Genomic DNA, 22,710 nt, shown 5'->3' with positions numbered 1-22,710 from the left:
CCCTGGAAATGCCTGCCTGTGGCAGAGCTAACATGGCAGCTTCTGCCCTCCTTTCCTCCAGCACAGGCAGGGAAGCTCGAAGTGGTGTTGCTGCACGCTGCCAGTCCTGCTGCCTGTGGCACCTCTGGAGATAATGTCGCAAGTTACCTGAGCTGGAATCTGTTCAGAGCGTGTCAGGAACTAAAGCAGAGCCTGTCCCATCAGTGTCACAGAGATGGTTTTGGTTTTTTAGCTGTGATAAAAGGTATTGAGATACAGCTGAGGTTGCAACCCACGGCCCATCTGGGCTCTCAGATCTCCACCTAGATTGTGGGAGTAACGTCAGACCCTGTGGTTGTGTGAGCGTGCGCGAATTAGATGTCAGAGTGCTTGGATACTGCTTACAGCAGCCATGGAAGTATCTGAGATAGCCAGGTACTGAATGATCTGTCTTGATTTCAGCACTTTGATATCTGAAAGCAGCTTTGCCAGGCCTAGCTTTCAGGGATTTGATCAAAATCTGTGCTCAAGTCGCAAGAATGACCTTGTTCTTGTTATTCTAAATCCAAACCTGCTATTGCTTGAACCTAATTCTTCATGTTTATGTGCTGAGCTTCTTTGTCTCTTTTAAAAATGATAGCGTGTAAAAAATGTAATAGACAGTTTTCCTCTGAAAGCCCTGCAGCAAACTCGCTATCTTCTTCCCAGTGGGTGCTATCACGTGATTCCTTTGCTTTTCCTCTAAAGAGGAAGCATTTATGCCTGTGCTGTCAGAGTGCACCGTGGAAGCTGTAGAGCTTTTCAGATGGTGAGAGGTAAGTATAATATCTGTATTGGGTGTCTCCGTTACCCATTTTTCCTTCTGCCTTTTAAATTCGCATTGCATTATTTATAATGCTGTTATAGCAAAGATGCCCGAAGCACAACCTTGGGCACTATTTTGTCTCTGAGTCCCAAATGAAGCTAAAAAAAACTGCTGTTGCTTGGTAAACACTACATCAAGAGCTGATTTCATAAATACTGCTGGCCACTTCTAACCAGCAATGAGAAAAAAAGAAAAGAGGGGAAAAATAGTATCAGACCAATCTATAATCTAATATTGAAGCAATTTATTTGGTTAGAGACTGAGACATGTTTTTCAGGCATGCAAGCCCTTCTTCAGGTTTTCATATCTGAGATCATCACAACGGTGAAACTCCTGCTAGAGACAAGCAAATCCTCTGCCAGTTTAAAGACATCTGCCATAGCAACACACACAAACTAGCTGCTTTTCACTTATTCAGCCTTTGGTTAGGATTTGTCTGACTAAGCATGAGAATATTTCTGGTTGTCTGCTAGGAAATGACCAGGCTGTGGTTGCAAAGATGTTTCTTTGGCGCTGCTGGAGCCCATGAAAGGCAGATGATAGTCCAGGCAGGATCAAGAATTGTCTTCGCATACGTGCCACAAAATGTGCCAAGGTCAAATGGGGTAAGGTCCCTTTCTTAAGTGTACACTCTGTGAAGATCAAGAGAGGAAGGTAGAGATGTGGCCCTTGGGCTATTTGAATAATAGGAAATAAGTGGGAGTTGAATATCGTGAAGGTTTTCCATTCTGCATGTCTGAGCGTTGTGCAGGTTTTTTTCGTGGGTTTTACTTCAAGTCCTGGACTTTGAGTTTCTGGGGTTACACATATGCTATATCTCCAAATAAGAACTTGGACAGAGTTGCCACATTTTACCCATTTTTTGTGTGAAAGCTTGAAGCCTCTCTGACTGAGAGACAAATCTGTATTTGCAAATAGATTGTGAAACTTTTTAGCTTTTGATCTCTGCTGCTTGTTATTAAGAGCAGCCCAACTTGAGTAACTGTGTGAAAGGCAGGGACTTAACAGCTGGAATGGATCTCCTGTAGGACAGCAGTGAATGCCAGTCCTGCTGTAGGTCAGCTGCTCAGTTATGGACCCCTGCTTGCACGGGGCGTTAATGCAGCTGACAAATGAAAGCGGCGCACGCCATGGAAGAGCTGCCTTTATTCTTACAGACAGAGCTCTTATTTTTTCTTGTTGGTCTAGATGTTCTAGCAAACACTCCACGTCCTTGTCATCTTTAAACCACGCAGAGGTGTGGGGAGCTTACCTTTACCAAAGCAAGTGGACTTTTGCTTTGAACACTCCCTTTTTTGGGATTTCAGGCTCAACTAGTCACCCCTGCGCTCGGCAGTCCCTGAGTTTCATGACACAGTAGTTTCGTACATACCTGTATTTTCGTGCACATCATCTGTTCTCTCTTAAAGCTACATCTTTTTCAAAACATGTCCCTAGATAACCATCCTGTTATTCTGTTAATCTATACAAAGTTAGACATGGGTGCAGAGGACTTGCAGTGGAAGAGGGAGCAGGCTCTGGGGACTGTGAGACAGGGAGGCCGGCAACACCGATGTAAATGCATACGTAGCCAGCGCTGCCGCGCGTGACACAGGTCGTCAAATAAGCTGTAGAACATTCAGATAAAAATACTGTATGTCAAAAGACTATTATGCTTGCAGCGTGAATTCAACCATATTGTGCACTTGCTTTGAGGAACAGTCCTTAATTAAACGATCACGTACCCTTCCCCCACCCCCAAATCCTTGTCTCCTCCGGTGCCTGGGGCAGACATGTGCCTTGAATGTGCAGTGACTTAAGGAGTTCCTTTTTGTACTTGCCAGTCACTGCCTGATGGTGTCCTTTATTGCCTGTGTGCCATTATTGGTTTCCATGTGGGCTTTTCTCCAATGTCTTGCTCACAGTTAAATACAAACGTTAATGCATTTATTTCCAGAATGGAGCTTTGAGATACTGTCTTAACTTTGCACGCAGGGAATTGAGGCACAAAAGTTAAAACTGACACTGTCCAAAGGGTCAATTGCTTGCATGCTTAGTTTGAAAATGCTTGAGCATTGCATGTAAACATGTTCAAAACACTGCTCACAGCAGCCACGGTAGCATCTGTGTGGGCTCAGCACTTCTGCAGATGAGGTCCCAGCTGTCCCCAGGCAGGCACTCCGAAAATCAGAAGTGCCTTAAGAAATGTTTGGGCCAAACAGCTGGGCATCGTGTATGAACAGCGTGGCTGGCGAAGGGAGAATATGCGGTTCTGCAGGGCAGCACTGACCTTTTTCATCTCAAAACCATCTCTTCCTTCCTTCCTGCTGCTCCTCGGTCCTCAGAGGTGCTAGTCTCCACTGCACAACCCAGGCTTGGTCACAGAGCAGGCTCCATCCTGTGCTGTAAAAGAAACCAGAAATCCCAATGTTCAGAAATCAGGGAAAAAAAGAGTATACAATCAGGTCATTAAAGATTTGTGTCACCATCCCTTTGCAGAGGGACTCTGTGGTTAATCTGGTGGATGAATAATAAGGTCTGTGTTGGGTCTGGTGAGACTCTCCTTCCCCCTTCTCTGGTGGAGAAATCCCTGCTCCGGAGACTTATGAGATGTGGATTTGGTGGGAGCATAGTCTCTTTAGAGCGCAGATACAATGCTGGACTCAATGGCCTCGGTTAGGCCTCGGCTTCTCCTGCTGAAGAGAGCGGCGAGCACTTGGCACCCATTAGTGGAGCAAAAGGACAGTTTTTGGCTGAGGACTCTGAGGCCAACTCCTGTTCATGCAAAATGGGTACAAAGACCGCAGTTGAAAGAAAAACCTGTCTGCATTTAAATCAGCCTAATTAAAGTGGCTTTTTCCATGAGCAGCGTTAAGCTGGCAGGCACGCTGCGTTGCCTGCCCAAAGTGATTTGTGCAATTACCATCTCTTGTGTTTATCTGGTGGTTTTTTCTTATAACAGTTATTTATGGGATATTGCTCTGTGAATATCACCTATGTGCTGCACGTTGTTTTTTATTGAGAAATAGAGGGGCAGACTGTTACCTGCTGCAAGTAGTGAAGTTTAAGGGACTTCAGTAATCTCTGCTGATTTACACCTGCTGGTCTTCTGGCCTACTGGATATCTGGAAATAGCTGAGCAAGTGTAAAAGAAAAAAAAAAGATTTCTCCATCCATCTGGAACACATTGCATACATCAGGGGAAGGAGAGGCATTTGTGAGAATGAACGCTTCATTTATCAGTGCATGAGCTATTGAAAAGACTGAATGTAGCTGAGATAATTATAACCAAGATTAGTCTTCTTGGAATGGAAAAGTAGTGACAATCCTAATTTTACCAAATCCTCTAAAGTGTACCGTCTATTTATTTAACACCCTGGACCCTTTCCTGTGGCAGAGGATCAGCTAGATTTATGGAGGTGCAGTTCAGTAATCTAAATTCTTCAGAGTTCATGTGCGCAGTCCGTAGGCTGCTCTGGTTATTTTCATTGTCGCCGCGCACAAAGGCCGTGGGAACACTGAGTGCGAACGGGAGCGCGGCAGGCCGAAACCGAGGCTGAGGCAGCCACAGCAGTCGTCTTCCGCTTGTTCGGCAGGGAAGAAGTACCTGGCCTTTGCGAGCAGCTGTTTGGAAGTGTTCTGTTTGGAAGGGAAGGGAGCAAAGCTCCTTCCGCCCCGTCTTCAGGAGCTTCCTATTTCCTTTCTTTGCAGTGTGTGTGTGTGTGTGTGTTTTCCTGCATGTCTGTGTGGGGAGAGCAATACGTATTCAGAAATGCCCCGTGCAAAGAAGTGTCGTATTAGCAAATGCGTTTTGGAACTGGAGGACGGACTGCAGCTTCCTTGTGACAAGCCGTGGATCTCACCTGTGTATCCCACGTCTTACTGAAACCGCAAACCTCTGCTGGAAGCTAGAATAGCAGGACAAGAAGGAAAATGCCTTTGGTGCAGTACAGGATTTGTTAAAAAAGAGAAGAGCTCATCCAGCATCCATGAAAAATGAAGACAGACGAAGGAGCAGAGCTGTGGGCCTGGAAGCCCTCGTGCTGCCTTCATTTAATATTAAAGGCAAATGCCGAGGCTGTGGTTAGCTCAGCAGCGAGGGCTTCTAGGTTTAATAATTGTTGATGGTCTTTTCTGGAGCAAGTTCATATTCCCAGGCCTGCCTGCATTTGTGGGCTTATGAGCTGTGCTGCCTTTTGGCCGAATATTTACGCTTTTCCTACCATTTTTCTTACCACTCTTCTTCTAGTCCAGCATGGCTTGCAGGAGTTGAAATGCGTAGCCTTGATTTCCTGTTCAACTCTAAAGCATTGTGGCACTGTGGGATTTTAGAGCTCTTACAAAAACGTTAAAAAAAAAACAAAAGATGAAAATGTTGGTGCAAAGACAGAAGGAAAATTTCCTTTGACTCTTTCTGAGTCCTAATTTCAGTCCAAGAGTTTTGGTAGTAATGTAAGCTTTGTGTTTCGACACACAAGCTGAATTCTCCCTAATAAAATTTAAAAGCAAATTTTCCTTCAGGACACAACTTACAAAATCTCCTGCATTTTCCTTCTAAAGCGCTGTCAGGAGCCTGCCCGCCCCGCGCCTCCGCGGCTGCCTCGCTGCTGCGCTTCCCTCCGGCGACTCGCGCGTTCGGCTCGGCCGCCGCGTGACGCGGGCCCGGAGCAAGGCTCTGCGCGCCCGCTGGTTTGCTGGGGAAGGCCGGTGCTGCTTGGCTTGGGGACAGCGACATGGTTGGCCTGAGCAAAGCAGAGAGAAAGCCTTGCGTGCGCTTAGGCAGCAGCGGGGCAGGACCGCAGAAGGTATCGCCCTGTCACGTGTCCAGAGCGCTGACAGTGCCCTTTGTGCTAGCTTTGCTCCAAATTCAGCCATTTTCTGGGCAGTTCGTTGAACCCGAGAGCCAACAGCAGCTCCAGGTGTCAGGAAACTGCAGTGACTTCCGGAGGGCTTCGTATCTCATTGGTTTCCTGCTGCAGAGCTGGCAGAAGTCATGCAAGCGGTTAGCGGGGCAGAGGAGCGTCTGGCAAGGAGAGCCCAGGTTTAGGGGTGGCTTCTGGCTCGTCCCTTCGGCCCTGCCGCCAGCCCAGCGTGGCTGTGGCCAGGGCGCTTGGGCTTGCCCTCCCTCCAGGCTGCGGACCTGGCTGGAAAGCTGCGTGGGGGTCTAGGCCGTCCCCGGCTGAAGGCAACGCGAGCCGTTCCCTTGACTTCCGTCGGAACGGAGCAAGGTCTTGCAAATCCCGCACGTATCGCCTTCTGCCTGTTTTTTCTTTTTATTACTTTTAAAACATTGCACGCCCCAGTAACAAGAAGCAGAGACGCTCTTAAAATCCTAACCTGGGATCCCTTTCAGCTACAAAAAAGCTGCAGTAATAGTCTCAGCGTAGGTCTCAGGAGAGTGTTTTCGTATCGTGTAAACACAGGGTTTCTCAGAAGTTGCTCTGAGAGGCTCTTGGAAAGTTTTGGGAAGCACGTTGCAGAAGATGTTGACAGAGAGGGGAGGGATGCAGTAACCTACTTGCCTTCTATCAGCGTCTTGGATCCTCTGCTCCAGCTGCAGTGTACATTACTTAGCTCCAGATTGCTTCTTCTGGCACCCTCCTCCCACACTCTTGTGTACTAACTTGGCCATTCTCAAGGGCTTTGTCCCTGCCAAGGCACAGCCTGTTACCAAAAGAAAAAGACAATTAAGAGGAAGCAGCAGAGTTTGCCATATAAAATGTTTAAAACGTAGCCACGCTGAATAATAATGCAGAGCATAGTTTCATCCAGACAGATGCTTCCTGGATCGAAATGAGCAACTGGATCTGCTGGAAATGGGTAAACAGCGTTGCAGCTCCCAGTTCCTTCAGTCTCGGAGGCTCCCAGGTATCGTTCCAGTAAACTTCCTCGCCTGGCTGCAGGTTGCTGGGCTGTCACACAAGATAGCTCTGGGCGAAGAGGCTCCAACGGGGGCTTTTCTTGCTGATTGCTGACAAGGCTGCGCTGAGAGCTCTGGCCTGGGCCCCGCGTGCGTGCTCAGCCTGCCAGGGTTAATGGGGTGCACGGGGGCGCATCCTCCGCACCGGCAGCTCCAGCTGCCCCCGATGCCCGCTGCGAGAGAGCACCCCGCGTCGGGCACCCGAGGAAGGGTGTAGGGAGAGCCTTGGGGAAAGGAGAACCGTCACTGGGCTCTGGAGCTGAAGGGCGACCTGGAGCTGAAAGCCAAGTGCCCGAGAGCCCCAGCCTGTGCTCCAGGAGCCCGTTACCCTTCCGGCAAAACCCACGCTCACAGCCAGGTGATAGCAGTGCTCAAGTGAAAACCGGTAGAAAAATTGCTGCGCTTGTTTTAGCTCGGTTGGCTGCACGCGTGTATCAGTGTTTTCTGAATGGAAAAGAGCACAGTCCTTTGAGAGCGTCTGGAAAGAAATCTGATCTTGCAGCTTTCTTCAAGGGCATTGCAAACAATGGAGACATAAAACAACCCATATACAAAAGTAATTGGCAGTGTCCTTTTCACTTCTGCCTGACCTTTTCAGTGGTCTGTAATTTGATTACCTGGGCATTCCTATTCTCCTCCTCTGCAGCCTGGGAGACAGCGTTCCTGGGGCCAGCCACTCAAATGGCAGGAGACAGTACAAAATGAAAAGCAACCTAGAACATTTCTGCTTTTCCTGAGAATTTCTGTATTGGACCTGAGGGCTGTGATATGTCATCTGGCTGTGAGTGGAACAAGCACAAACAGCATCCGTATTCAGCACTGTCTTAAGCAGTTAGCACACTGGCTTGATCCCAGGTGGCAATCATCTGGAAGCTGGCTAATTTCCAAGTGAATTCAGGAGCTGCTATCTTTATAGGAAACTCCTAGAGGATTGAATAGGCAGTAAAACAACAGTTTTCTACAGCAATTACTCTGCAGGGGATTTGGCCAGATCTCTGCATAGCAAATGTATAGGACATGCCTATAGAAATCCTTGAGAGTGCAATAGAATTTAATCAATCCTATTTGTTTGTACGGAGAGTCAGGCCAGATCTCCGCGGCAAACACCCAGGGAAGTCTGGAGGCAACAGAACCTGTTAAACAAAGATACCTGTGGCTCAGGGAGCAGAATATGCAGAATTTGCCCTTTTTTCCTCTGTAAACCCCTCCCCTAACTGCATCTCACATGCATACAGTCTTTGCTTGTCCTTTTATTTTCCTCTTTTTTTCCTCCTCTCTCTCTCTTTGCCCCGGATTCTTTGTTCGTTCGTTTGTTTGTATGTCCGCCTTGCTCTCGTCCTATGCTCCCTTCTGTGCTGGAAGCCAACAGGAGGAGATTGCTTGCGATGGGGCTCTTCTGCGGCCCTGTTTGCCGTGGTCCCCAGCGGAGGCGTGAGGCTGAGCAGGAGCACGAACACGCTTGCAGGCCCCCGTGAACACAACGCAGACCCTGGTCCGGCCCAAGCTGCACCCCGGGGACGCCTGGGCCCAGCGACGTCCTCCTGGGAACACGTCGTGGAGAGCTGGCCTCCAGACTTGGGTCGCTGCGAGGGAATGAGTTCCCCACCAATCTACTGGTGTCCGCTTTGGAGACTGGTCCCGGCTTTGGGATTTCACGAGGCAGCAGTCGCCAAAGTCCCCAATGAGTTCCTAATAACCGGTGCCATTTTAAGGGGTTTTATTTCCAAATCTCAGGCATGTTTGTTATTCTCTTCAGAAATTCTGACTTCTGCTGTGCTTGGTAGTCTGTCCAAGCTGCATACAAGCAATAAATAGCAATGAAGAGCAACCTACTGGTACAGTAATGCAGGGGCCAGCTGGCGTGACCGTGTGTTTACTTGACTGGAGATATGGACAGCATAGAAACATGACGACCTGCTAGCAGCTTCGACATCTCCACTGTCCTGTTCGGCCTGTTGTTCTTGCCGATAACATGGCAGTTTTGTGTAATTGCAGGAGATTCGAGAAGAGGTTCTTTTTGTTTATCAGCTCTGAGTTTTCAGTTTCCCTGCATACCAACTACATTTTGTTTACCATCAGTTTTACTGCTTCCTCTGGGTAGCTGCTTCTTTTCTTCTCTTCAGTTTCTGGGTCTCTCGTACAGCAACAGGAAAGAGAACCTTTCTAAAAGCATAGCGTTACGCGACTGTAAAACCACAAGAGGACTTAGGGGCAGGTGTGATACCTGAAACTCATTTTATCTCATTTCGTTTCCAAAGCAATTCATTTCAGACCGGCGGTGTCTTTTTAATATGCCAGTTCAGCAAAGTACTTGAGCGTGTGCCAGACTTACAGTACGTGTGTTGTCCTACTGAAGCCACAGACACGCCAATGGGGCAAGTTCTTCCAAACAAGGCACGTCTGAAAGTATATTGCTGAGCCAGGGTATACTCTGTATCGTGGCCAGATCCTCTTAGGAAGAAAACAGGCCACTGTCTGCAGAAACCCGAGTGACTGTTGACACGTTGTCAAGCTCGTTTCAAAAGACAGTGTGGGAGAAGCGTCCTTTACACTGAGATTGTTGTGCCTGCTTTCCACGGAAATGCTGACTCCACATGCTGAGCCAGGACATGCTATGTAGACAGGACGCTTGGCAGGGGCTTCTTCTGCGCGAATTATAATTACTGGGACAGAAAAAAAAACTAGGCCAAAAAAACTGGTCTTATCTGCTGGGACTCTTTGAAGAACAAAACAAAACAAAAAAAACACCAAAGCTCTCCAAAGCAGGAGCTTAAATATGGTCATTAACTCCCTCCTAAAATAATTAGGACTCAAGGAAACACCTCAGTGCTGTTTCTCTGCCTTGCAGAGCTTGGGCATAATGTATCCTCAGGTAACTGGGTAGCTTTCAGGCAGTAAGGGGGCTGCGGTAGTGTGTGGCATCTGACCAGCATTTTAAGGGGGGGCAGCAAAAAAGCATCAGAAAAACTGAAATGTGAAATAAGCAGATAAACCAGTCTTGCTTTTCCTATGTTAAGTCTGCCTGGTGCACTAAAAAGCAAGTGGGTGGGAAGAAAAAGCTGGAGACTGTCATGGAGTGGATTGATGAAGGTTGTTCCATCCTCACATGCAAATTCCAGGGTTTTCAGACATACTGCCCAAATCCCACTTCTCTTGCCATTCACAGGCAGCAGAATGATACGGAGCCACAGCTCATCTTTGATTTCAGAGACCGAGGTCCTGACTTGATGATAGATGGCAGTGAAGGAAGTGCTTCCTCCCTTTAAAGAATGCTCTGTTCCTCCTTTCTCTTCCTAAAAGGGCCCATATCCCATGTGTACGGTACCTCACCGCAGCGAGGGACCCCTTTGCCTTGTCCTCTTTCCCCATGGTACTGCTCATTCCCTGGGTTCTTCTTCCTGCCTTTTTTCCCAGGACGCCAGCAGGCTCTTGAGGCCGGCGTGCTCCTTTGTTCGGTGAGCTCTTCGGGCAGGCTCTTCGGGCAGCCCCAGCGGCAGGCAGGACAAGGCATCTCGAAGACAAAATACAGCTATGGGCAGGATTTTCAGAAAGGCCTGAGTGACTCTGGAGTACGTCTCCCTGATTTCTGGTGGTGCTTCGGGGCAGTCTGGAAAACCTCAGCCTGGCTGTTTGAACAGCAAAGTCCTGATGTGTCTGTATTTCCTTCGGAGCTTCACTTCTGCAGCGCAGGAGCGTGTGTTTCTGAGCGTGTGTCACGCTTGCGGTGTGTAACTCGCGGATCTGAGGAGTTAATTTTTTGTGTTCGGCAGCGCAGCGCGTGCCAGGATGTGTCCTGGTCATGGAGCCAGCTTTCCAGTAGATGGCATCAAAGACAGCGAGTTCCTCTGCCCGCCTCAGCCTTCCCACTGGGAAGCTGCTGAGCGCTCTTTTCCTGCAGTCCCATTTCCGAACAGCGGTAAAGAAGCAGAATGTACTAAGGGAAGGCAGGACACACGTATGCCGCAGACACGGGCTTGCACTCGCTCTGTTTAAGAATGAGCAGTTTTGGAAATGATTGGAAATACAGGAGCAATTAGCTCAATGTAGTGGTGAAACTAGCAGCACTGCAAGGACCATACAAGTGCCTTTCATTCCTCTTTCAATATTAAATTTGGTATAAACTGGAGAAATATTTGTGTATTTTCTTTAACTGCTTTGAATTGCCACAGCACCTTAAAAAAAGAAAGCTGTGCATTGCTGGGTTTTGCTTCTGCTTAAGTGACATGACCGATATCTTCTTCTAAGGTAGGGCCTATTTTCCACCTGCCAGTGGGGACAGGGCGAGCTGCTGCATCACGGCTCCCTGCCCTTCATTTGTGTTGGACCAGCTCATTGGTAATCTTGCCAGAAAAATGCATTTGTCTGCTCATCCTGGGCCTTCATGTTCAGTTTTAAATGTCCAGATCACTGGATTTAGTTTGCTTTTTTTGCATTTATATAATTACTGCATTTGCCATGCCCTGCATAGTAGGAGGATTAATGATATTTCATCTTCTTTTTCTTTTTTTCTTTATAAACCATGAATATACCTCATAGTTGTTGCAGGTTAACAGTCTACTTTGAAGAAATCTCTTTTCTCAACTCCCATAATTAGGAATTCCTGAGATCAGTAGATTTAGGGCATCAGGAAACACCATTGAATCTGGATTGACATGTGTCATTTGAAAATTCGATCACTGACTCGATTGTTTCTGTTCTCTTTGGGAGCATTTCCAAAATCAGATTCTCTAAGTTAGCGGAAAGGAGGTCAAGAAGAATTGATGGGTACCCAGTGCAGTTTGGGATGAAGGAACATATATGTAGATTTTGTTTTTTAAACTTAGACCCTAATGTCTTTTAAATCTAATGATTGTAACTTACTGTGCCTTTGGGAAGTGTATTTCAGTTGTGTCCCAGCACTTGCATTAGCCAACAAACTTAGCATGATTTTATGCCTCTATTTTCAATTCAAATGAAGGAGCTGGCATTTCTTCCTGCTGGGTTGGTCTTCTGCTCTATTTGTAAGTTCAAAGAAAAGTTACTTTCCCTTCTTCGCTAGGCCACAAATGCCATATATATCTTGGGCCTAATTCTTCAGTCCACACACTCCAAGTAACCTTGACTTCAGTTGGTTGTAGACAGGATTTGGCCCGTGCTGTGGTGTTTGAGGGAGGCAGTCCCTGGCTGCGTAGAAAGTCAGCTGTAGGCACGCTGTAGCAGGCGGTGTTAACTGATACAAATGCGTAGTTCTTATGGGACACACTACAGCCCAGGGTTGCTTGCTTGCCCTGTACAAGAAATTCCCGTGGAAAAGTAGAAGAGATTGAAGAGGGGAGCAAGCAAGTTTCTTCTGATGCCATAAGGAAAATTTACTTTCAGATGGTTTGAAATGTTGCATGCTCAATTTCAGCCTGAATATTCATATGCTCCCGGCTTTGAAAAATTGCATAGCCCTGGAATAAATCTTTCTCACAATCATTTTGTTCCGCTTACTTTGGAAGTGAATATCAGAGAATCACCTTCTTCGCTACTGAATGCCTAGTAAATGCGTTCAGAGAACGCAAAGGTCCTGGGTGTCTTTCACAGCAGGAACACGTGTGCTTACAAAGAGGTAAAGATCCTGAACGTGATTTTAGAAATTTCCACAAAGATGTAATGCATAAGAAAACTGCAACCCAGAAACAGGTATCTGAACAACTCTGAGGCCTGATAGACTATTTCTGTTTTCACAGAGGTACTTGTTTAGTACAGATGGAAGAAGGATGCAGCTTGATCCTCTTATATTGAGGAGGTCTGGGGGGATCTCTAAAATTTGGCAGGACGGTGGGGGCAAGGGAGAGGGGCTCTAGGGTCCTTTGCCAGATGTTCTGTTCCAGAAAGATGAGCTGATTTAGGACAGCTCTTCAGATCACTGCTCGAGTCCTCCATATTAATCACTTAGATGCTCTGGGATTTTGAGAGACTTTGAACCTTACAGGTTCCCACTAACTTTCCTGCTATTTACTATTGCTAGGCATCCTTGTAGAAGAACATCCAAGTGACAGGTGTGGATTCTGATGCCAAAGCCTGGGCACCCAAATGTTTCAGTAACAGCCTCAGAGACCTGTGTGAATGGATACTGCTGGTGTGCCTGTGGGTTATTCCTTGAATTCAGTGCTAGGGCTCTTTGGCTTGAGAACACTGAATGTGCCGCTGGGAATTCTACATACTGGCCTGCTGCTTTCAGATTATTTCCATTAACATGGTGTTGTTATATACCCAGGTGAGGTAATGACGTGAAAAAATATGCAGTAAGCCCTATCCAGACCTGTTTTTCAGTGAGCCCCAGTAAAGAAGCCCTACCTTTTGTGCACAAAGCCTGTGACTGGTGCGCCTTGTTGAAATTTAATTTACACTGCCTGTAGCAACTAGACTAATGGGATAAACTTCCAGCCAAGTCCTCAAACAGGTGAGTTGCAGTAGCTCCGTAGAAGTCAATGGAATTACGCTGTTTTACACCCTCAGAGAGTCTGTCCCTCAGTCTTTAAAATCTGAGCTCTTATTGTGCAAGACTCAGCACTAATAACCTGTGCTAGCATCTGAATGCAGCAACCACTCAGCAGGTCTCCTAAGGTCCTGTCAACTTTTATGTTCTTAACAGCATTTCTGACACTCCTTAAAAAAGTGGGCCCAGAATGCAATTACTTTTTTTCCCACACCATTGATGTGAAGAATGTGCACAAGTGAAGGAATCATTTGCACTTGACAGAGCTCCTGTCTAGGTGCCGTCTGTAGCAGCTCACTGCTAGAGCTCAAAAAGATATTTCAGCACCGCACACTAATCACGTCTCTACAGTTAGAGGCTGACTTTGAGGCAGATCTGCTCTGTCTGTATTTTTTTACAGCAGACAATTTGTGAAAAGCGTTCAGCAGCTTCTAGAGTTCATATCTTTTGAAAGGACTTTCATTTATGTTAATAGACGGTCAAAAGAAAATGTTCTTTTCTTCTCTGTAGACCTGCTGTCTTTGAAGTACCATTCAAATGAATAGCACAGAGCAAAAGAAAAGACTCTGTCAATAAGTGAGACTGGTCACTGGGTAAAATTTCGGGTTCTATTTGTGGCTGGAGGTTTTGCTGTAAAAGTCTGTGAAATTTCAGGATGCTTTTCTAACTTGAGGACTTTTATTTAAGAAACATTGGACTGTGATTCTGCTGAACAGGAAATCAGTCCATTTCTGTGTTATTTTACTTTTCCCAGGTTATTAAAAATACTTGTGAGTGGGTGTCCTGATGGGCTGCTGGGGAGGGAGACTTGCAGTTTTATGAGGGACCTTGTTTCAGATTGGCAGTGGGATGGATCAAAACTCAGTCTGGAAAGTAGTGCCGATGGTTTTTGTTATTTTCTCTCGAACTGGAGCTGACCCTTCACCATTATTTTGAAAACTGTATTGAACCTGTACCAAAATGAAGGAAAAGAAATACTTGATGGCTACTGGGTCAGAATAGTGGCTTGGCTGAAGGCAAACATCCCCTACCAGGGAACGGTTCGGCACAAGAACCGTTTGCGCTTGCGAAGTGTGGCTGTGGCTGGGGAAAGAAATGGCAGGTCCATAAAATCACAGGTGGCATGGAAAGGGTGTGATTTGTTATCTCTCTGCCCCAGGAAGGTGTCTTGGAGAGAGTCAGTGGCATCTAGGTTCAGTACTCACAGAAGGAGGTGGTTCCTCCTGCTGCGGGCAGTAGGTCTGCGGAACTGCCTGCCGAGTAAGCTGGGATCGATTAAAACGTAATGGGTTCAAAGGGGATCTGGTCACATTCATGTGACTATTCCCTGATAGTTACTAAATACGTAGGAATCACATCGCGTTTACAGAGTCCCTAAGCTGAAAATAGTTGGAGTCTAGGAGACTGTTAGGATATGATATCAAATATCCATGTCCTGTTTGTATCCTTCCCTAAGTATCTTCATAAGGCCCCTTTTGGAGGCCTGGAAACTGGTTCCTGGAGACTTTTGCTTTGAGGAAAAAACCCTCCATGGACTGTCTTCCCTTTTCATTTTGATCAGTCTAGTGATTGAGAGCAGGGGATTTCACAGTCATAAGTGCTACTGCAGTTTCTTACCCCGTGGAGATAATGAGGCCTTCAAGGAAGGAAAATCAGAAGGTGGAGCCACGTATATCCTCAAGAGGGTCGAGTGGTTGTGCAAGCGAGAGAGCTGATCTGCAGCGCTTCCACAAGCCGCTCCTGGGGTCTCCTGCACCATTCAGCATTGGAAAGAACTGTCATGTTGTTCAGGAGAAGCGCAAAATGTAAATTTTTTGGTGTGTTTCCTGGGACAGATTTCCAACGCTATGTGCAGTCATGCTAGAGAGCAGAGGGCTTGTTGCCAGTATCTGTGCTCAGGGTAAGGCTAATGAAATAATCTTGTCTAACAGAGACAGAATTGACACATAGCTTTACTGGAGCTCAGAAAAGACATCTGGGTAGAGATAATGCATTTGTTTGTTTAAGGGTTTAGATCTGAAGACAGGATTAAACCCTCCCGAGGATTTAAAGATGGCAAACAGATAGCTCAGCCTAGGCAAGAGGATCCTCTTGCAGAGTGGTCAGCTTGCACTGCTAGAAATGATCTTTGCGCTGGTGGGACCTTTCCTGGATGCTGGTGTCTTTGGGGACCTTTGATGGTGTGATGCCCACCAGGGACACGGCCATCTGGGAATATTCTAGTACTAGCCTCCAGACTGTGCTTCTGCTAGCTAGCTTCGTTCTCTGATGGAAAGCAGGGCTGGGAAAAAACATACTCCAGGAAGAGCAGTTTGGTGGTGCTCCTCTTTAGTAGCCAGGTTGTGGAGGGGCGAGGGAGGGAAAAATTATAAATTTATTTGTTAAACGCATATGGCGTTTAAAGCACAAACTTAGCCCAGGATGTAAGTGGGTGCAAATCCATTGACACCAGCAAGCAAACACCTTCTACAAGGGCTAAATTTGACCCGTCTTGTCCTGGTGAAATGGTACTGTGCTGAGCCAGTGTTGCCCAGTGTCACACAGTTCTGCAGTGTCAGGGAAGAGCATTTCCTTCCCAGAGGAAAAATGAGGAAAGGTGCCACTCGCTTTAATGGTTAGATTTGCTCTATATCTTATTTCCGGAGAATGAGCTGGGCAGAACTTGAGGAACAGGCATTAGGGAAGAAAGAGTGATAGAGGAATGAAGTAGGAAAACCTAACGCTTCCCAAGAATGGATCAGTGGGCCTGGCACCATTCACGTGTTATCCTTGGTTCCAAGAACTGGAAAACTGAGAAAAGTGCTTGAGATGGAGATAAGAGGGAACTCTCCGTATGACACTTTATAACATGATGTTTAAAATTTGGCAAGCCCTTAAACTCTGGAATCTGCTAGGCTTAGTATTTTGGTTCAGAAGGGATGGGTAAGCATTTTTTCAGAACACTGCAATGCAATGGTAAATCCTCAGTCACAGACATACTTCTCATTTGTAGCTTCAGGAAGGCTTATTTGCACGATAAAATGATCCGCTCTACAGTACCTGGGGGTCTTGTCGCAGTGGCCAGAGTCTGCTGCCTTAGCTCTCATAAGCAGTCCCAGAAGACAGGCAGAATTTGGCTTTGCATGCACTGAGGAATGAATGAATAAATAAATAATCTTTCCTGGCCCATGCAATTCACCATTTATAGTCATGCAACAAAATCTTACATTCTGGTTTTCCGAGAGCTGGGGGATGGCTGGAGGCAGGGGAGAGGGAAAGGCCCTTCATCGCTGGGGTGGAAGCCTGTCCCAGACACAGGACAAATTCTCTCTGATGGGAAGTGCTAGAAGGAGCCCATTCTCTGCAAAAGCCACAGGGAAGCTGTCCAACAGCAGCTCCATTTTGAGTTCTCCCTGTCTGGTTTCCACATTGTTCGTGTGCACAGGAGCACAAAGGCCAGGAGGGCTTGTTTTGCTGCTGAGGCTGTGTCAGGCCAGCAAGAGCCTTTCATGTGGATCGCAGCAAGGTTCGGCTGCTGTCCCACAGCCTGCGTGGGCTCCCATCCCTGCCTCGTGCCAGGGCCCTGGCTGGTGCTGCTTCCAACCAGATTCTACCAACTTGATTTGCATTTCCGATTTTGCAGAGATTTCCATGAAGTTGTATGACTGCGGTGGCGAAATGCCGCTGTGGGCAGGCGGTGATTCAGTGCTGCGAGCCGTGCGATCCATGACGGGGTGTCTCGAGTTCTGCTCTGGCTGTCCCAACAACGAGGACGCTTAAGGGCAAAGTTATATCATAGCTATGCTCCGGAGAGATTGTATCTCAGCTCTTGCATGCACTGTTAAATGTCACAGGTTTGTTGCAAGGGGCTGGGATTATCCTGCTCACTTAGCCTTATATAAACTTTTTAAAAATAACATTTAATTTCATCATTTTAGTAAAAGAAACATCAGCTCACATTCCTGTTTTACAATGAGCACACTTGACACCCTTGGGAAAGAAGAGCTCGTTTTAGCTTTTGAGAGGGCTGTAGCTGCTTTTTTTATTGTGTACATGTGCCCAGGTTCAGTTTATCCCCATTGAAGTGGATTTCCTTTTTTTTGTTTTGTTTTGTTTTCTGTTTTAATATCTAGTTTATGAGGCTGTGAAAACAGCCATCCGTGATTAGTCACTCCAGCTCTGTTTAACACTTAAAGATATTTTTCAGCTCATCTGTTTTCACTGAAGCACTTAAGCATGTGCTTAGCTTTAATCTTGTGCCTTAAGATAAGGACAAGTTCGAGTATCTTATTGAAAAAGGAAAGATTTGCTGAATCTGTGTGGGGTTCAGTGTAACTCCCTGCAATCGCCGTAATACAAAATAAATTTGTCTGCTCCCGGTTAGTTCTCAGCATAATCCACTGGAAGTACAAGATGCAATTAGCAGGTGAGGACTTGACTCTCAGTCATTCTGTGCTGTCGCCTGCCCCAAGGCCGTAGCCGAGAGGGGTCCTGGGGAACGGCTGAGCCTGCAGCCCAGCGGCTGGGCACGCACCTCCGCTCCCCGCCGTGCTTCTGAGGATGCGGGTGTATAGAGCAGCAGCTCTAGCCGCCCGAGCCGCGTATTAGAGCCCTTCTGAATACCTCGCGTCACTGCTCGCATACGGCAGCCGACGGCGGGCTCTTTATCTGAAACCAGAACTGCATGAAAATTAGCTGGGGCTGGTGAAGCAGCATCTGCGGTATCTTTTTCCTAACCCCGCTTTACCTCTCCTCATCTCAACATGTAAATCCTACTGCTAATGGGATTTATTGCACAGAACCCTCAGGAGCAAAATCTGTGGATTTTAAAGGAACGTATAGCTTACATTTCTCAGTAAATCATATCGCTTCTATTCAGATTGTTTTGCTGTAGCTTGCTCCTGTGACAGTGTGTCTGCTGACTTTCCCAGTTCTCGCCAGAGTTATTTGGCATTATTTGTATGTATAAATATCAACTCACATGTGTTTGCGGCTTTTCTTTCTATATCTCCGAAGTGAACGAACCCGGGCAGGGAAGGTGCAGAACACGGCTGCGCCGTCGAGCCGACGCTTCTTCTCGCGGGGCTGCGTGTGGTTCCGCCTGCTCGTGCAGCCCCGAGCGCAGCGCCGACGCCGGGGCCCCGCGCAGGCTGGCGTCGCGTGGCGCGGAGCACCCGCGCCTAGGGATCGTCTCTCGCCTAGCGCCTGGACTGCGGCCGCCTTGCTGGGCGTTTGGCTGACTTCGGTGTTAGCAGGACTGGATGCTGAGAAGGACTCCCGCCTGCGCGCGCCATGCCTGCCGCTCGCTGCTCCTGGTAGCTGCTTTGCAAGGCGTGCGCGCTGCTTCGAAGGGGACCTCTGCCCGGGGTATGGCAGGACGGTGCTTGTCCGGTGAGGCAGCTGGCTTCTTCCCAACAGATGCTGGGCGCTTCTACTTCTGACCACAGTTGTCCTGAAATCCTGTCATCACGGGCATGAAGCTGTCTGTGTCCTTGCGCTTGATTGAGTCATCTTCTTTCTAACCTGGTCTTTCTATCGTGACGGACTGCAGGGTGGTTAGTTGTCTGGCTATAGCTGCTTCTGGCTGCAGGGTCTCTCCCTTCCGGGGCTGCCAGCTTGAGGCACGCTACCTTACGCGAACGCGTGCACCTTGCGGTGCGGTCTGTCGCTGCAGCTCTCGGCAACCTGGCAGGAACACGGCTAGGTTTACGCTGCCTGTCGCCGCCTCCTCCTCTGCTCTGTGCTGGCTGAGTATCTTGCTTCGGCAACGCAGTTCTCAGCGGGCTCAAACTCTCCCTGCCTTGCTCATCGGAGACGTGCCGTTGACTTGTAAATCAGGCAGGCGGGATTTTGAAATCAGCTTCTAAATTCAAGCGTAACCCCCCCCACACACACACACACGTGAGCGTAGGCCATACCCCGCTACGCACAATCCAGGCCTCCAGGATATACTCGATAAAAAAGACCAGTTACTAAATGGGTTAAAATGGCCAGTTCTCAAGGAGAGCTCTCTAATGGGATTGATTTTGCTAAAGACAGCCTGTTAAGGCTGTCTAAAATGAGATTATCTTGGGACTAAAAACCCCAGTGCTGCGTTTATGCTGTCGTGGCACTGGCATAGCGGGGCTGGGCAGCGACGGGGCAACATAGCCGGGTGGCTTGCGAAGGGCTCCGTTGATCCCAGGCTTTGCGTTCAGGCGGTGAGTCGGGTACAGAGAGGCGACCAGAGTGTCTTTTCTAAGAGGTAAATGTTACTAAGCCGCTGTATCACCCCGTGAAGGAAGACGGTATGGTTATGGTTGTGGGTGTTTGGCTGTAGGTGCTTCGGTACCGCGAGCGAAGAGTCGGTGAGATCAGACTTGTTGCAACAAGTCGCACGTCCCTCGTGCGTGTTGGAAAGCAACGTGGGGCTCTGCACGGCACGGCTGCGCTGGGCCCCTAACACCGTCACACGCGGCACGGCGCTCAGGCGTCGTCCCTGCCGGAGAGGGGCTGCGGCCTGGGACGAGGCGGCGCTGAGCCCCTGCTGGAGGCCGTCAGGGCTGGGCACAGCCGCCGTGCTGAACGCTCCGGATACAGTTATTGGAGCTGTTTAGGTCTGAGAAGCTAAAACTTCCCGGGAAGAGCGTGGCAGGAGGGAGAGGTAAGAGGTGAGCACAGCTGGTGGCCGGGTTTCGTGGCTTAGCTGGGATCCAGCAGCAGCGTCCCGGGGCAGGTTCGGGTGCAGCCAGCGTTGCTTTCGGTGCACGCTCATTAGCCTGGCTTCTTTCAAGTGTGACCAGAATCAGATATTTTGATGACAGGAAGCCTTTAGTTCAGACTGGTCTAAAGTGTCATCTCATATGCTAGTTTGTGACACCTCGAATCATAACCACAAGTTCTTCCTGAACTGGTACGTTTTCCTCGCCGACTCTGCCTTTGAGTGGTTGTCGCTATTACAGAGCGTCTGTGCTGTTTCTCACCGTCGGGAGCTCCGCGGGTTTGTAAGAAGACCGGAAGGGAGTTGCACACTTTTAAATTCTCTTTGCAGCTCCGGTTGTCTTTCCAGGGGAAGCTAGATTAGAGAGCCGCTTCCTCACGCCAGCTGTGGCCAGCCACGGTGCGTTTTTGTTGAAGTACTTCTATGTTTGGAAATTTGTCCCCTGGACGGGACTTCTCTGGGGGCCTGTGGAACAATGAAGGCAGCTGGGCGACTTCTCAGAAAGCAGACCCTGGTGCCCAATTTAAATAAATAACGTGCTGGCCATCAGTGCCAGGATGCTCTAAGTGTCCGAGGGTRCTCCTTGCTTTTGCAACCTCACACGTGACCGGCTGCCCCTTTTTGAGGCAAATTTGCRCTCTCCCCTCCACCCTGGGAATGTCCTTCGGAGCCCCTCGAGGTGCTTTAGAGACCGAGGGCTCTCAAGGGAGGGATCGCTGAGAGCAGCAAGGCCAGGCAAAGGTCCCGGTTGGGAGAAAAGGGATCAGAGTTATTTTTAAATATGTTTTTTGGTGGTTGGAGAGGCCTCAGAAGCAGTGACTTCTTGGCTTTGCAAATGTGTAGCTTCTGGTAGGAACTGGGTGGAGGCATCACCTCTAACAGACAGCTCTTTCCTGCCTCAGGCAGTGCCCAGAAAAAAGGAACAGGCCTTGTGCTTTTTCTTAAAGAAGTGCAGAAGCAGGTGCTGCCAAAGGAGTGGAAGAAATTAAGTCCAGAGCTTTCCAGGGAGAACGTCCTGTTTCCAATCCCCTCTTCATCTGGCTTTAAAAAGTTTGATTAAACTAGGTCAGTTCCTCCTAGTGCTGCAAAGGCGAGAGCAGTAGCCAGAGCTGTGAGCGCAGCGTCGACGAGAAATACAAGCCCGGGYGCTCTGCTAAGGCGGCTCAGCCCTCACCTCCGGTGCTCCTGCTCCTTCGGCCCTGTGGCCTCTTGAGCCCTGCTTTAATTTTCTGATCGGAGCTTTACTTCGCCGCTACTTATGTGCAAACGCTGGGCACCTTTTAGCCGCGGCCGGTGGCGGCAGTGCTGTGTGCTCCGTCCCAGCCTGCGCTGCAGCGTAGCGTCGACCTTCCCGCCGTACACCTCGGGCCCCGGAGCAGGGTCGCAAACAGCACTGCTCTTACTGCAGCGCCGTGCAAAATGCGTTTTCACCAAGCGATTCAGAAAGACGAGCTTTCCTCATCTCGTCCCTAAGCTGCTGGATTTGAGGAAACCGAGGAAGTCAGTATTTATAAATGAAGGGCAGAGGAGGGGTAGCATGAAAATCACAGCCCAAATCTGTACTGCSGCTATTTTTTGAGTGCACAAGAAAATCTTATCTGGATGCATTGTTTAAAATAGCATGAATTCAGCTTAGATGAAGAAGCTAATTAAATGCTGGAGGCTTTAGAAAACACATTAATACTTTTAACATTTTGACCCCAAACAACCATTGAATCTCTTTCTGAAGGCTAATATATGTTACACGTTTTTTGTTTTAATTAGAACAAGATTGTAATCCATACTTCAGTTAAGTTCATTACACTTATAAACCTAATACAATCAAAAGATCARTCCGTCATTAGCTAAGTAAGTCCACTGTAATTAACATTTACAGAAAACTTTTAATTGCATGTCTGTCCTTCACAGAAGGTAATGGGAGAAGAGAGGCCATGTTTTCCTATGCTGCTCACTTATAAACCAGGTTGCAAGYGCTGTATCGTGTATTCCTAACTCATGACYGCTTAAACTCAGTTTTTAAGGTTGGTTAGAARAGACAGCAGCCAGAAAAAGAAATGATGTGACAGTGGGTCTGTGAGTKACTAGCATTGAAATAAGTGATAAAATAATAATAATAACCACATTAATAAGTGCTTTGCTCAAAACCACCAGCATTGTCTGAGGAAGTCATGTTTGTTTAAAAACACTYGTGTCTGGGGCCGTGGGCGCTGCCGTGCCCAGTGGTCCTAGGTGACCTTGCCGGCGTCTCTGCTGGGAGGGAAGGAGGCACTGCCATCCTCRTGTCGCACCAAGGACCCCAGGACCCGGAGCATTTAGCATCGTGGCCCGTCCCCTGCCAGAACGGCTGGCTGAGCTGGAGGGGCCGTGAGAGCCTCACGGTCGCTTGCGCAGCCCATGGGCGCTCGGTCGGATCCGGCCAGATTTGCGCAGCGGTTTGTCAGCGGAAGGTGGATTCCTAGGAACGGACCTGGCAGGCTCAGCTCTGTTCCCCGTCTGCTTACGCCTCTCTTCAGCCTCTCTTGTGCCTGAACTCTTTGGCTTGCTTTCCCCTGGTCATCCCCACGTCTCCGGTGGGATTTCCATGCCCCCCTTTGCTGCGGCATCCCAGCACAGCACGCCGTCGAAGCTCTCGGAGACAACCCCGCGAGTCGCCGATCCCCGTGGGAGACACGGTGGCAGCTACTACCCTTCCTGTCAGTTCGTGCAAGTTCACCACTGAATTGCATTTGCCTTCTGGCACTTCTTGCCCTTGCTGCGTCCGCCGTGGCCCAGGAGCAGCCGGAGCCGCGGCGAGGGCGCCGGGCGCGCGGCGGGCGAGCGCGGAG

The 22,710-nt window shown here is 48.4% G+C and overlaps 1 protein-coding gene across 5 annotated transcripts in view; it reads left to right on the top strand.

Annotated features, from left to right (window-relative positions):
• Positions 1-22,710, top strand: part of LHPP (phospholysine phosphohistidine inorganic pyrophosphate phosphatase) — a 107,623-nt gene that overhangs the window by 44,631 nt on the left and 40,282 nt on the right. Inside the window, exon 7 of one of the 5 annotated variants that reach the window (XM_026065593.1) lies at positions 10,158-10,835. The exons of the other annotated variants lie outside the window; for them this stretch is intronic. Coding sequence (XP_025921378.1) covers positions 10,158-10,176 — 19 coding nt within the window. The 3' untranslated portion in view covers positions 10,177-10,835. Of the gene's footprint in view, positions 1-10,157; positions 10,836-22,710 lie in introns of those variants that run through there. 5 annotated transcript variants of the gene reach the window in all.

Source organism: Apteryx rowi, unplaced genomic scaffold (assembly GCF_003343035.1).
Source record: "Apteryx rowi isolate R43461 unplaced genomic scaffold, aptRow1 scaffold_23, whole genome shotgun sequence".
In the NCBI taxonomy this organism is placed as follows: Eukaryota; Metazoa; Chordata; class Aves; order Apterygiformes; family Apterygidae; genus Apteryx; species Apteryx rowi.
Note: the sequence above shows the minus strand (reverse complement) of the source record. Positions and strands in the feature narration are given on the sequence as shown.